General features: G+C 40.3%; 1 protein-coding gene across 13 annotated transcripts in view; it reads left to right on the top strand.

Moving 5' to 3' along the window:
* The window catches only part of LOC138741441 (homeobox-containing protein 1-like), a 54,686-nt gene that overhangs the window by 19,414 nt on the left and 20,120 nt on the right, over positions 1-15,152 (top strand). For 12 of the 13 annotated variants that reach the window (XR_011343500.1, XR_011343501.1, XM_069895552.1 and 9 more), the window contains 6 exons: positions 6,114-6,191; positions 9,759-10,215; positions 10,620-10,705; positions 12,264-12,374; positions 13,492-13,639; positions 15,058-15,140. Coding sequence is in view for 11 of the 13 variants with exons in the window: in XM_069895549.1 (XP_069751650.1) it covers positions 6,114-6,191; positions 9,759-10,215; positions 10,620-10,705; positions 12,264-12,374; positions 13,492-13,639; positions 15,058-15,140 (963 nt within the window). In the remaining 2 variants the exon portion in view is untranslated. Of the gene's footprint in view, positions 1-6,108; positions 6,192-9,758; positions 10,216-10,619; positions 10,706-12,263; positions 12,375-13,491; positions 13,640-15,057; positions 15,141-15,152 lie in introns of all 13 variants that reach the window. The other variant, XM_069895550.1, reaches the window with a different exon arrangement.

Raw genomic sequence — 15,152 nt, 5'->3', positions numbered from 1 at the left:
TGAGGCGCCAAGATGCACGGTTTGAGGCGTTATCAGCCCACTGGCGGTGGTCAATGTGGCAGGCACCAAGAGATTTCTTTAGGCAGTCCTTGTACCTTTTCTTTGGTGCACCTCTGTCACGGTGGCCAGTGGAGAGCTCGCCATATAACACGATCTTGGGAAGGCGATGGTCCTCCATTCTGGAGACGTGACCCATCCAGCGCAGCTGGATCTTCAGCAGCGTGGACTCGATGCTGTCGACCTCTGCCATCTCGAGTACTTCGACGTTAGGGGTGAAAGCGCTCCAATGGATGTTGAGGATGGAGCGGAGACAACGCTGGTGGAAGCGTTCTAGGAGCCGTAGGTGGTGCCGGTAGAGGACCCATGATTCGGAGCCGAACAGGAGTGTGGGTATGACAACGGCTCTGTATACGTTTATCTTTGTGAGGTTTTTCAGTTGGTTGTTTTTCCAGACTCTCTTGTGTAGTCTTCCAAAGGCACTATTTGCCTTGGCGAGTCTGTTGTCTATCTCATTGTCGATCCTTGCATCTGATGAAATGGTGCAGCCGAGATAGGTAAACTGGTTGACCGTTTTGAGTTTTGTGTGCCCGATGGAGATGTAGGGGGGCAGAGAACAAAACAAAGGACTCTACATCACCTTTGTTGACCTCACCAAAGCCTTCGACACCGTGAGCAGGAAAGGGCTTTGGCAAATACTAGAGCGCATCGGATGTCCCCCAAAGTTCCTCAACATGATTATCCAACTGCACGAAAACCAACAAGGTCGGGTCAGATACAGCAATGAGCTCTCTGAACCCTTCTCCATTAACAATGGTGTTAAGCAAGGCTGTGTTCTCGCACCAACCCTCTTTTCAATCTTCTTCAGCATGATGCTGAACCAAGCCATGAAAGACCCCAACAATGAAGACGCTGTTTACATCCGGTACCGCACGGATGGCAGTCTCTTCAATCTGAGGCGCCTGCAAGCTCACACCAAGACACAAGAGAAACTTGTCCGTGAACTACACTTTGCAGATGATGCCGCTTTAGTTGCCCATTCAGAGCCAGCTCTTCAGCGCTTGACGTCCTGCTTTGCGGAAACTGCCAAAGTGTCAGCCTAAAGAAAACTGAGGTCCTCCATCAGCCAGCTCCCCACCATTTTAGATATAGCTAGTCCCTTTTATACAGGTCCCGCCTACCCGAGAAGAGAGCTTGGTAACTTGTATACCTGTATCTGAAGCCAACCCTCCTGCACTAGCTCCTTAGCCACATATTGAACTGCACTGAAATCCTAGTTCTTGCCTCCACTGGCACATATCTGGTGGTAATCCTGACATCCCTGCTCTTGAATTCTGTGTTTTAAGCATAAAGTAAAAACATCAAAATGCTGGAGGAACTTAGCTGGTCTTTTCAGCATCTATAGGAGGCAAAGATATATTGCCGACATTTTGGGCCTGAGCCCTTCTTCACTACTCCCCTCATTCATTCCAATCTCTCCCCCTCGGAACACCTGGCCCTCGGAACACTCTCTGCAGACAAGGGTGGCACTGTTGTGGTCTGGTGCACGAAGCCAGATGATAACTCTCAGAGACCTCCTCTTACTTACCCCTCCAACAGGACCCCACCAAAACTCAACAAACCATTAAATCATGCACCATCTCTTATCACTTCTGGTCACATCCCTCGCTCGGCCTCCAACCTAATTGTTTCCCAACCCCGTACTGCCCATTTCTGCCTCCTACCCAAGATCCACAAACTCAAACTCAATTTTCCATTATGCCCCATCGAATTGGCCTCCACTTACCTTAACTCTGTTTTGTCCCCCCTAGACTAGTCCCTCCCATCTACATCTGGGACACTTCATATTCCCTCCATCATTTCATCAACTTCCAGTTCACTGAACTCAATTGCCTCATATTTACCATGTATATCTAATCCCTAAATACTTCCATTCCCCATACTGAAGGCCTCAAAACCCTTTGTTTCTTTCTGTACAATAGAACCAACCAGTCCCCCTCCACTTCCACCTTCTTCCGGCTGGCAGAACTTGACCTCACCCTCAATAATTTCTCCTTTGACTCATCACACTTTTTCCAGGTTAAAAGAGTAGTCACGGGTACCTACGTGGGCCCCAGCTTTGCCTAACTTTTTGTTGGCTACGTGGAGCAATCCATGCTATGTCTACACAGGCAAGGCCCCTCTACTCTTCCTCTGCAACATCAGTGACTATTTTGGTGCTGCCTCATGTATCCATAATGAGCTCATTGACTTCATCCACTTCGTTGCCAACTTCCTTCCTGACCTCAAATTCACTTGATCCATGTCTAGCAACATTCTCCCTTTCCTCGATCTCTCTGTCTCAATCTCAGGAGACAAACACTTAACTGACATCTATAAACCCACCAACTCGCACAGCTACCTTAACTACACCTCTTCCCACCTTGTACATTGTAAGGATACCATTCCATTCTTTCACTTCCTCTGTCTCCATCGCATTTGCACCCAGGATGAGGACTTCCATGCCAGATCATCAGAGACGTCCTTCTTCTTCAAACACATGGCTTTCCCTCTATCACCATCAACTTGGCACTTACCCTCATATCTTCCATTACCCGCAAATCTGTCCTGGCCCCTTTGCATGCAACAAGGACAGGATTCCTTGTCCTTACCTATCACCCCACTACCATCCGCATCCAACACATCCTCCTCCACCATTTCCTCCACCTACTATGTGATCCCACCACAAGACACTTATTCCCCTCTCCTCCCTTCTCCACCTCCCTCAGGGACTGCTCCCTCTGTGACTCCCTTGTCCACTCCCTCCCCACCAATCATCCCCTTAGGACTTATTACTGTGACTGCAGGTGATGTTTCACTTCCACCAATACCTCTTTCCACAGTACTATTCGAAGCCCAAACAGTCGTTCCAAGTTATGCAAAATTTCACATAAATCTGCAGGGGTCATCTACTGCATCTGGTGCTCCCACTGTGGACTCCTCTACATCAGAGAGATTGGACACAGACCAGGAGATCCCTTTTTTGAGCACCTCAGCTCTGTCCACCACAATAGCGTGGATCTCCCAGTGGCCACCCATTTCAATTCTGTATCCTATTTCCTTGCCAGCATATCTGTCCATGGTCTCATGTACTGCCAGACTGAACCCCCCCCCCCCATAAATTGGAGGAACAACATCTTCCAACCAGATAGCATTAATATTGACTTCTCTGGCTTTCGTTAAACCCCATCTCTGCTATCCCCTTTCGCAAAGATATGATAAATTCTACCTAGTCCCTTATCACATCCCTTTTGTTGGTCTGAATTCCTCCCCCATTGTTTGAATTCTGAGACTCTTTGATATTTTGACTTTCTGATTTTTCCTTGAAGAAGGACTCAAGCCCAAAGTATCAGCAATAGATCTTTGTCTCCTATAGATGCTAAAAAGACCAGCTGAGTTCCTCCAGCATTTTGGTGCTTTTACTTCAATCACACATCTGTAGCCTATTGTGTATTACTTGACCATGAAGGAACCCTTCTTGAATGCCCATTTAACCACCTTATTAACCTGTTTGTCTATCTTCAAAGTTGATCTGTTCCTCTGTACTATTCAATATCTTCCGTCTTATAGTATATTCCCATGGCATCTTGCATACCTCAAATATGTACACTTTCTGGGTAAATTGCATTTCTAATTTTCTGCCTGGAACATCTTTATCTTCCCACAATACAAAGCCTTGCCTCAACCACATGATCAAATGTCAACTTTTAACATTTTCCCTACATTTAGGTCTGCGGTGGGAAAATCTAGAGAAGGAGGCATCGCCTCTGGATAAGAGATTGCCCCTATAAAAAATGAAGAATTAGGATTATCTCCCCTTCTCTTTGGCATCATGTATCCTCGAGAGAAGTGGAGGCTAAGTCGTTAAGCATGTTCAAAGAGAATCAAGAAATCTGATAGAAACATTGAGTCGAAGCCAAGCAGTTCAGCCATTAACTTATCGAAAGATAAAGTAGGCTTTAAGGCTATGTGACTGACATCTGTTCCTTTTTTTTAATGTATTTTCTTTGGTACATTGAAACTGAGGCAAATGGGGTTTCCTGAGGCTTGCACATCCAAGGTCACTCAACACCAGATATTTTTTAATAGACTTCTTGCAGAAAATAACCCTGTATCAGAATTAAAACATGAAAGTCTGCAGATACTGTGGTTGAAGTAAAAGCACAATGACGGAGAAACTCAATAGGTCAAACAGTGTCCTTTATGTAGCAAAGATACATCCCCAACGTTTCAGGCTTCATCAAAATAAGATAATCCTGTACTGGCTGACTCTGGATGAGCTGGCTTTGAAAATGGCAAAATGTGTTGAAAAGGTAGTGAAACAACATCCTTTTCTTTAACTTTAATGAGAAGATTAATCACTAAATTTTAATAATACTCTGAGAGTGTCTAAAATATATCATTCTGAAACCTAAACGATGTTGTGATCCATGGAAATGTATCAACAGCAACAATATCCTATTTAAATGCTGGAGTGACATTCAGCTACCATTGCCTTCATGAGTAATCGCTAATGTAGTACATTGTCCACCAGTGCTCTATCAGATAGTTCTTTTAAGGTACTGTTTTTTCATACCTTTTTTCCAGGTGACATACCAACTGGTTCAGCCACATGACCAAATAAAAACAATCTCTAGACTGCTGACCGGCATCATTTTTAAGGAGGAGAAATAATGACCAATTTATCTTCAACATTATGGTCCACCTTGAAAGGCACACTTGTTTGCACCCTCCTGTTTCTAGAAAAAATGAAACTATTTGACCAGCTAAGAAATATAGTATCTGTGACAAATTTGTGACTTGGTAATTTATTTGGAAAGCAAAGTTAATAAGTATTTATTATATTCTTGAAATCAATTGTGGTCTTATTTTCAGCAAAGAACATAAAAATTAATGCTGAGGTGGAAAAAATCAGTAAATTAGCATGTGTGCTATAGTTAACAAGTAGCATGTTTACAGTTAGTGTAGTGGTTAGGATGATGATATTACAGCACCAATGACCTGGGTTCAAATCTGGCACTGTCTGAAAGGTATTTTTATGTTCTCCCCTTGACCACATGGGTTTTCTCTGGGTGCTCCAATTTCCTCCGACATTCCAAAGACGTACAGGGTCAGTAGGTTATATTGGTATATTTTAGTGGCACAGGATTGTGGGCCAGAAGGGCTTGTTACCATGCTGTATCTCTTTTTTAAAAAATTCAGAGAAAGCTACCGTATGGAGAAGGACCATTCAGTCAATCAAGTCCGTGCTTTCTTTTAGCAAGAACCTTCTCCTTTCCTGTAATCTCTCATAACTTGACAATATTTTCCATTTTCAATTACCAGTTGAATGACCATATTTAAATCTGCTTCACAACTCTTTTACACCTCGACCACTAGTGGTTTCCAGATTATAACATATTGCTGAAAAAAAAGGTGTTCTCAAACATCTTTTCATTCTTTTGCCATTCGCCTTCATTCTTTGTCCTCGACACTCTGCCAATGGAAACATTTTCTTTCTGTCTCCTTTGGACCCTTTATGATTGTAAGCATCTCTACCAGATCCCCTTTCGATCCTCTATTCCAAGAAGGACAACTTTGTCTTTAGTCTATCCACAAATCAAAGCTCCTGATCTCTCAAATCATTCCAGGGAAATCTCTCTTGTAGCCTCTCCAAGACTTTTGCATTGTTCTTAAAATGTGCTGCCCAGAAGTGGATATATTGTTCTAGTTGAAGTCAAACCAGTGCTTTATAAAAGTTTAGCTGGATTTCATGCCTCTATATTTATGTAATGTTCAGTGGCAATACAGATAAAAATTTGAAAGAAACATCTGATTGGTCATCATGGTAACAGCTATTCTGAATAACATCCACCCATTTTTATTAAACAATAGATAATAGATCCAATGAAATTATTTTCCCACAATATTTCCACTGGTCTACTAATGGAAGATTGGTAAGATTACAAAACTGCTCACTGGTGACAAGGGTTCCTAGCTAGGACCCAAATATTTGAATTTTTGGACTGATCTTAAAATTTAAATGGGATTGACTTTGTTTTCTTCCTTTTATGGATGTTCGTGTTGCACAAGAACAGGCAAAAAGGCTGAAGCAAATTGTAATTCAAAGAGGCCCAATGAGGAGGGTTATAGTAACTGGACCGCCTGCACTTCAGGTTAGTTACCCATTTTCCTCTGGTGTTATTTTTAAACAGAACCATTACAATGGTTAGTGGTGAAGCACGGGTTGCTGCATGGTTTTGTGCATTTTGATTGCTTGTATTATGTTAGGTTGTGATAACAGTAGTGGGATATTGTTTGGATGAACACTTCATACTTAATAGTATGCTGCAGCACAGAGCGGTGGCCACTGTCCTGACTGATCAGAGATTTCATTTGTGCGGGACAACTACTGTACGACAAAGTTAAAATGGCAGTTAATCTTAAGCTTGTCTTGAGATTGTTTTTCCATATATTTTTGGGCCAAGCCTCATTCCCTTGGTACATTTGAATATAAGAGTGAGTGCAATCTGTAGTCAAGATGGTTCTGCGGGAGTCAGCAGAAATGTCAGTTAGCATCCAAGTTAAATCAGACAAGCAGAAACTTACTGAAGTCTATCACTTCAATTCCTTTCCTGTGGTTATGTGTGCAGTTCATTCAGAAAAATGAATGAAATAATAAAAAATAGAATTTCTGGGTTTTACTGCCCATGAAGCACAGATAACAACTCCTTCAAACCTGCTTTTCTCTGTGAGGTGGACCATTCACAGATAAAGTTATTTTATCATTTGACTTACCTATAACCCATATGCTAATTCAAAATAATCTTTTAACAATTGGGCAAGAATGAAAATTTCAAAATAGTTAAGGCAACAATTTTGAATATAAAACTGATGAACGTTATAACATGTGTGATGGGTTATATTATATATAAATATGTTTTTTTAAAAGAGATAGATTGTGGGGAGGGGGATGGTTTAGTGTAGTTCACCACAAACAGAGTAACACCACATCTCATTTAAAATGCAAGAGCTTTGCTGAAAGTGAGACATTGAGGCATCGAGTGCCTTTGCAAAAATGATAAAAACTATTTTGGAAATGCTTTGTTAAGAAACTTCAAAAGGAGGAGCAAATGAAGCAGTCCACACTCAGAGGCTGATATGATCTTTCAGAGACTGGGTCTGGAGCCCTGCAGGAAGGTCATACGGTTTTGCAAGGAGAGAGAGAGAATTGACCAAGCGGGCTCTCTCTAGGAGAGAGGGAGAACTCAGTTCTGCAGTGGCTTTTGGAGACTAGAACATTTCAAGTTGGCAAGCTGTGAAACTCCATTTTGAAGACAGGTTGTGAGTTCTGAGTTCAGCCTGGTGAAAACCCTTGAGGTCCTTACAAGAGGAAATGGCTGGCTAGAGTGTTTCACCTGAAATAAGGGAAAGAAAAGGAACTCTTGGTGACCTGGAAGAAGAAGTTATCATTTGGAAAACCCTGATTGGGCAAGTTTCTTCAACAAGACACTGAAGTGACTGATGGATGTAAATCAGTGTGTGTGTGTCCAACGAGCAATGAATCTCTCTCTAAAACCAACAAGAACCTTCCTAAGCACCAAAGTTTGGTGAAAATTCATAAATGTTGAATTCTGTGCATAGTATAAGAATTGCCTGATACCGGTGAACTTGGAGGAGTGAAAAGCGAGATTGGACTGTGAATCAAAGAACTTTCCTGAACATATACACATTATATTCTACATGCACTTAGAATTAGAAGGGGGTTCACAAGTTAAAGGAGCAGAGCAGGTCATTAGGCCCATTGAGTCTGTTCCGTGACTCTACACTAAGCTGAATTATGCTCAAACCTAGTTCCAATTTCCAGCCTTTTCTCATATCCCTTGATACCATAATGAGATACTTATCCATTTCCTGTAAATACTCCCAGTGATCCTCCTGTTTCTAACCTCACCAGCACAAGGCATGAGTAGCAATCCTCAGATCACACCCCTGGAGGTCCTGTCCTTCAACCTAGTGCCAAACTCGCTGAACTCTCCTTGCAGGAGGTTAAGTTAATAGTAATAAGTTAAAGTTTGATCCTATTTTTTATGTTTAAAGAAAATTAAAAGCAACTTTGGTTTAAATAACCATTTGTCTTGGTGAATTTCTACTGCTGCTGGGTTTTGGGGTCCTCTAGGCTCGTAACACATGGAAGTCATTAACAAAAAGCTTCTTGATGAAACATTATCAACATTGCCTAACTACTCATTAAGTGAGTTTGATTTGTTTTCTCTTTATCCCACTTCTTCTTTAATAATACTTTGAGAGGCTGGTCATGGGCAGAATTAACACGTACCTAAGCAAAGATCTGGACCCACTGCCATTCGCTTATCGTCACAATCGCTCCACACACTGCAATATCACTGGCTCTCCATTCAGCTCTGGATCACCTCGAAAACAGTAATTCATACATATGGCTGCTCTTCATTGATGATAGCTTGGCCTTCAATACCATTAATCCCTCAGTGCTGGTCAAAAAGCTACAAATTCTAGGCCTCTGTACCACCCCCCCCCCCCCCCCCCCCACCTCTGCAACTCGATCCTTTACTTTTTCATTGGAAGACCACAGTCAGAATGAATTGGAAACAATGTCTGCTCCTCATTGATTATCAACACAGGTGTACCCAAGGATGCGTGCTTAGCTCACTGCTCTACCCATTATCCACCCATGTCTGTGTGGCCAGGCACAATTCCAATGCTATCTACAAGTTTGCTGATGTTGTCAGTAGAATCACAAACCGCAGTGAGAGAAATAGATCAGCTCATTGAATGGTGTAACAACAACAAACCTTGCACTTAACATTAGCAAAACCAAGGAGATGATTGTGGATTTCAGAAGGAAGTCAGGGGAATACAACCCAGTCCTCATCGAGGGCTCAGTAGTGGAGAGGGTCAAGAAACTTCAAATTCCTGGGTGTCAACATCTCTGAGGATCTGTCTTGGAGTCTCCATGTTGCAATCACAAAGAAAGCTCGCCAGCGGCTATGTGAGGTGTCTGAGGAGATGTCACTGAAAACTCTCAAACATCTACAGGTGGAGAGAATTCTGGCTGGTTGCATCACTGCCTGGTATAGAGGCACTAAATCTCAGGACAAGAATGAACTCCAGAGAGTTGTTAACTCGGCTTGCGACATCATTTGCACCAGACTTCACTCCATTGAGGACATGTACATGAGGTGATGCCGTAAATGGTCTCTCCTCAAAGACCCCCACCACCCAGGCCACACCCTCTTCACTCTGCTACCTTCAGGAAAAAGATGCAGGAGCCTAAAGTCGAGCACTCAGTGGCATAAGGATAGCTTCTTCCCTGCTGCCATCAGATTCCTGAATAATCACTGAACCAAAGACACTGCCTTACTTTTTGTGTACGACTATTTTAATTTTTTTATTTATAGTAATAATGTAAGATGGTTCTAATATGAATCTTTGCACTTTGATGCTGGTTCAAATCACTGAATTTCATGACAATAAATTCTGATTTTGATGGTTCCCTAGATAAATGTCAGTTATTGCATCCCAGTTGATGCACACTTGGAGTTCTGTAGACAAGCACAAATCTGTCAAATTTGTCCAGGCAGCCTCTGAATGTTGATGAATGAAGAATTGGGAAACTATCCATCCATATTTTATTTTTGTTATTGTGTTACTAGATCAAACAAATGTCTACTTGATCACTGATCTGTTCCATTTCTTTTCCACAGATGACATCATGTCTTACTACAATGAAGAACCCCGCTACACCATTGAACAAATCGATCTTCTCCAACGGTTGCGCCGATCAGGAATGACTAAACATGAAATCATTCATGCACTTGAAACAATGGAACGGCTTGACCAGGAGCAAAATGAAAAGTTTGTTAGGCGGCCTAACTACAGTAGTAACTACACCAACAATGTTTCTGCATCCTCTTCAACTGCTTCTGCTGCAACACAAACTCAAAGTATTGCACAGTCGCCATCGCCTAGTAATAGCTATGATACGTCACCTCCACCTTACAATACAAGCCACACTGGACGAGAAAGCATGGCAAGTGAGAGACTTGTTGCGAGTGGAACACTCTCTCCACGGTACCAGAACAGTGGCAATCAGAGGTCGTATAGTTTTGACACAGGAGATGATGACGCAGACTTGGAGGAGAAAGTGGAAGAGTACATGAGGTAATGCGATTAAGTAAACGTTGAGAATAATGACACCACCTCGTAATGCCCCAGATGCTAGAATATCATGGTGGTTACATCTGTGGTTCTTAGTCTGAGTTTTATTATTTGTTGGCTAGCTATTTTAGAGGAATTGCAATGCAGAAAGAGGTGTTTCCATTTTAGGGAGAGAGAAAAGAAAACAAGATGTCGTCCGAATTGCACCACTTGTTGACCAATGAAGGGGCAGCGTTGATGGTGGCAGTGTATTAAATGGAATCCATGACCAGAATCACTTGTTTGCCAGCTACAAGGAATCAGGTGGGGATGAACTGTCGTAAATGGGGTGTGGGGTGGGGGATTTTGTGGTGATAGGAATGACAGAAGATAAACTTTAAAAACAAAAGCATGTTTTATTATTTCAGAAGAGACAGCAATGTAGTAAAAGAAGAAATCAAAGCATTTTTAGCCAATCGGAGGATTTCTCAAGCGGTAGTTGGACAAGTCACAGGTAAGAAAGGGCAGAAAGTGTCAATGAAACATCTTATTCTTCATAGTTTTGTATTAACTTCTTGAAACAGGTATTACATTAAATTCAAATTAAAATTTGAATAAGTCTTGGAGATTAACAAAAGTATACACAAAAATTTGTAGACTCCGTGGTTGAAGTAAAAACACAATGCTGGATAAACTCAGCAGGTCAAACAGTGTTCTTTATATAGCAAAGGTAAAAATACATAACCAGCGTTTCAGGCTTGAGCCCTTCATTATGGTATGGAAAAATGTCAGCAGGTGTCTGAACAAAATTGGGGGGGGGGGGGGTTTGAGGTGTGGTCACAAAGGAAAGAGGTGATAGGTGGAGAAGAGAGGGAGGGGACAGCAGCGATCAAGGGGAAGAGGGATGGTAAGTGAAGATAGGGGGAAGGGAGGGATGAGAACCCCTTCCTCCACCTAGCATCCCTCCTCCTCTGTTTGACCAGCTGTATTTTTACTTGGAGTTTAACATATTATCAACTAATCAGTGAACCGGTGCAGACTCGAAAGGCCAACATGGCCTGTTTTCACTCCGTAAATGGTTATATGGTTAATATTACTCACTATGTCCAGTCAGTATGGAGGTTAACACAATACTAGATGTTCTCATACATTTATTTTTCAGTGCATAATCATCTTGTTTGTTTGGAGGTGTGAATGAAGTTATAAAAATTAGCAAGAAAGTTATGGTGATCATTTCCACATATTACTTCCAAAAATGTACATGTATCAACTGACCTATAGTTAGATTGCTTAGATTTTTAAGTTTTTTGCTTCATCATAGATGAAAGTAGCAGAAAATAACTTTTTGATCCTTTTAAAAAATATAGTGTTTTAAATCCATCGTTTGAATATTACTGCAGACAGTAAAATATGAAATCATGTGTCCATTTTATAGATCTCATTTGATATTGCTCACATTTTATGTTTTGTCTTCCTATTACCTCTCTGTATTTGTTTTTTTTCTCTCATTATATGATGGTTGTTGTTGGATGGTGGAATCAGATGAGAGTGGGGATTACCCACCAATGCCTTTTTTCTCTGATGTATGGAACATACAGTTTGCAATTTTTAGTCTTCCATCTTCCTTGCACACCACGTGCACCTTTCTTTTTTACTTCCTATGTACTCTTTTTTTTTCCCCTCTGCCTCCTCCATCTTTTCTGTTTCTCACCATCTCTCATTGACTTGTTCACTGGTAATGATTTGGGTTCCCAACTGTAATTGGAAATCTAGGACTTAAGAAGCAAGGCAAAATAATTCCAATAGATTTTGGTTACAATTTTTAAAAGTTCTGCATGGAGACTTCAAGAAAGTAATGATGTGACAATTTTTCAGTATTAGTCCAACTTGTGTGGCAGCAGTCTTGAACCTTGAGCTTTTACTAACTGGCAGAACTGGTGGTGACTGGTGAGACAGCATACATGCTGAAAAGATTATTTTTGCTCTTGATTTATGCTTGCCCATTCATTCCTCCATTTTATAAAGAAAGAAATGTTTATTTTGAAATCACTTTTTTTTTTCTTTTTATGTAGGCATTAGCCAAAGCTATATATCTCAATGGCTGTTGCAGCAAGGTCTTGATATGAGTGAACCCAAGAAGAGGGCATTTTATAGGTGGTATCTTCTAGAAAAAAATAGTCCAGGTGAGTTATATTCAGATTAGGATTCACTGGATTTGTAGAGGTTATGGTTGTGTTGTAAAAGAAAAGTTCCTCCATTTTTCCCCATTTTGTTTTTGACCTTTTAGTACAGTACAAATACTGATGAAACAATACCAGATGCGATATTAAAGTAGGGACAAGGATATAAAGAGGTTTCAATGGTACACCCTTTGACTGATTGGATTGCTTCTTGCCAATTAGTTGCTGTTGGAATTGATGGCATGGATTTTCTTAGGCAACAGTGTGGCCCAACTTAATTCAACATGTGGCCCTCCTAATAGTGTATTGGGTCCTTCATCACATTGAAAAGCCAATAACAGAACTCTTGGGATGATAATGGTCTTATGTTATCTGGTGTAAACTGATGGACTAATTGTCCATTTCCAGTGCAGTAACAATTTTGTGATCTATACTTGAGGTTTTAAACTTGTTTTAAAGTTTAAAGGAGTTAAAGAAGAAAGTCTGCAGACATTGTGATTGTAGTTTAATATACAAAAGTGCTGGAGAAACTCAGCAGGTTACACAGCATACATAGGAAGCAAAGATGTATAATCAACGTTTCCGGCTTGATCCCTTCTTTAAAATTTAAAGGAACTTGTAGGTTATGCAGCTAATAACTAATTTCCAGCAAAGAGGGATTGTGAGTTATTTCTGACCCATGGTCCTTCAAGCTGCTTTCCTTTGATTACAAGAGTGTGAGGAAACCCATATACTGTATTATTCAGCAGAAATTGCAAAGCTTTTCAGTGGTCAATCAGAACACAGTAGCAGATTAAAATATATAAAATGTTGTCTTCCATGAACTTAAAAATCAGATCCATTTCTATAATTGTGTAAACAAAATCGTATCATACTTGACAATGTAAGATATTTGTTGATTTTAAAATGACTGCTGGAGGCAAATATGCACCATTACTTTGTTTCTCTATAAACACAGTTTATTCTGCATTGCTTATCCCTTTAGGGGCTTTCTCAATTTTCCCCGTTATTTAAGACTCAACTATCTTTCATTATCTGGACAGTCTTTAAAATAATTTAGCAAAATCAATATAAATCTAACCCTCCATCAGTACTATTTATTTTGTTTTTATCTATTTAGGTGCTACTTTAAGTATGAGGCCAGTTTCAACCACAACAACAGAAGATCCTGAGTGGCGATCAAATGTCAGCCCAGTCACTGGAAACTTTCGTCTGAGAAGAGGAAGCAGATTTACCTGGCGCAAAGAGTGCCTGTCTGTCATGGAAAGGTTAGTAGAAGGAGGGGTAGTGGTCCTTTCAAGACTTATTCATACCTGTTATGCTTTTGGATTTGTTAGGTTGGAGAAAAGATAATAAGCTTCCAACTGCTATCCAGTAAATTGTGTGTTGGCATATTATTATGAGTTAGGTGAATAAAGTTTGGTCTTTTGTCCAGATTTCTGTAGAAGAGCAAATGAGATTAAAGGGTTTACTCCATTTAAGATATATTGCAACAAGAGAGGAGAGCTAAAAATATAAAGAGAGATTAGAACTGGTCAGTTAAATCTTGTTAATTACCAGGATGGGAGCTGAATGCACTCTGTGTCTCAACACCATAAAATCATTGAATCTTTCTGGCATAAGAAGAGACTAAGTTTGTGCCATCTAAAAATAAGCTCTTTTGGTTAATTTTAGTACGACTGTACATTGTACTTGTGTGTATGACAATAAACTTTCTTGACCCATTATCATTCCATTTGCCTTATCTCAATTTGTACCCTTATAAATTATACCAATTCAAATGTTTATCCATTTTTTAAAAAAGTAATGGCACCCAGCATCTTGGGTGAAAAGTGCTTTCCTTAACTCCCTCTGATCCTTCTATATAAAATCTCATATTTATCTCGAGAGTTTCCTAGGTAACAAAATAAGATTTCACTGATTATTATTCGTCTGCATTTAATAGACATCAATTAAATCTGTCTTCAATTGCCTTTGTTCCAAAGTATACGCATGACCATGACACATTAATAGTACCAGTACTTTTGGCTTATCAACCAGTTATCTTTTCAAAATGAGATTTCTTTCAATTTCTGCCATTTAAAAATAAATAATCAGAGCACCTCGTGAAACACTAAACCTTTTCTTTTGCATTAAATGTAAATAAAAACATTGGAGATACTGGAAATCTGAAAAAAAAAAAGAAAATACTAAACTGAAGCATCCATGGAAAGAGAAGCCAAATTAATGCTTTAGGTCTGAGCACTTCATTTTTTGATTTAGACTATGGAGTAGAGCTTCTTGGAGGAATGCTAGTCAGAATGGCCAGGCTGTTGACACAATAGACTGTGAATTAATTTTGTGTCTTTGAAGCTAATCGGAGTCATGCCATATATATTAGACTGGTGGCTCAGTTGTCTGTCGTTTACATGTTTCTGGTTATAATTTCACAGCTGCCTTTAAAAGTGTAGACTTTGTGCTCAGAAATCTAAAATTTTCAGGGGAAAAAAATACTTGTGAACTCAATTTACTTCACAGCTGGAGGCTCACTGAATATGGGTTGAACATAATCCAGCAGCCTTATAGTGCATAACCAATTTCACAAAAGAGTGACAAAGCATTTCAAATTCCTCTGATTTAACTGCTGTGCTTTAAATATTCAAATGTGCCAGCTTCAAAAAGTGTATCATTGTATTTTACTTTCCAGTTATTTTGGTGAAAATCAGTATCCGGATGAAGCAAAGCGCGAAGAAATTGCAAATGCTTGCAATACAGTCATACAGAAACCAGGTAAACAGCACC

The sequence above is a fragment of the Narcine bancroftii genome, chromosome 8 (genome assembly GCF_036971445.1).
Source record: "Narcine bancroftii isolate sNarBan1 chromosome 8, sNarBan1.hap1, whole genome shotgun sequence".
NCBI lineage: Eukaryota > Metazoa > Chordata > Chondrichthyes > Torpediniformes > Narcinidae > Narcine > Narcine bancroftii.
Note: the sequence above shows the minus strand (reverse complement) of the source record. Positions and strands in the feature narration are given on the sequence as shown.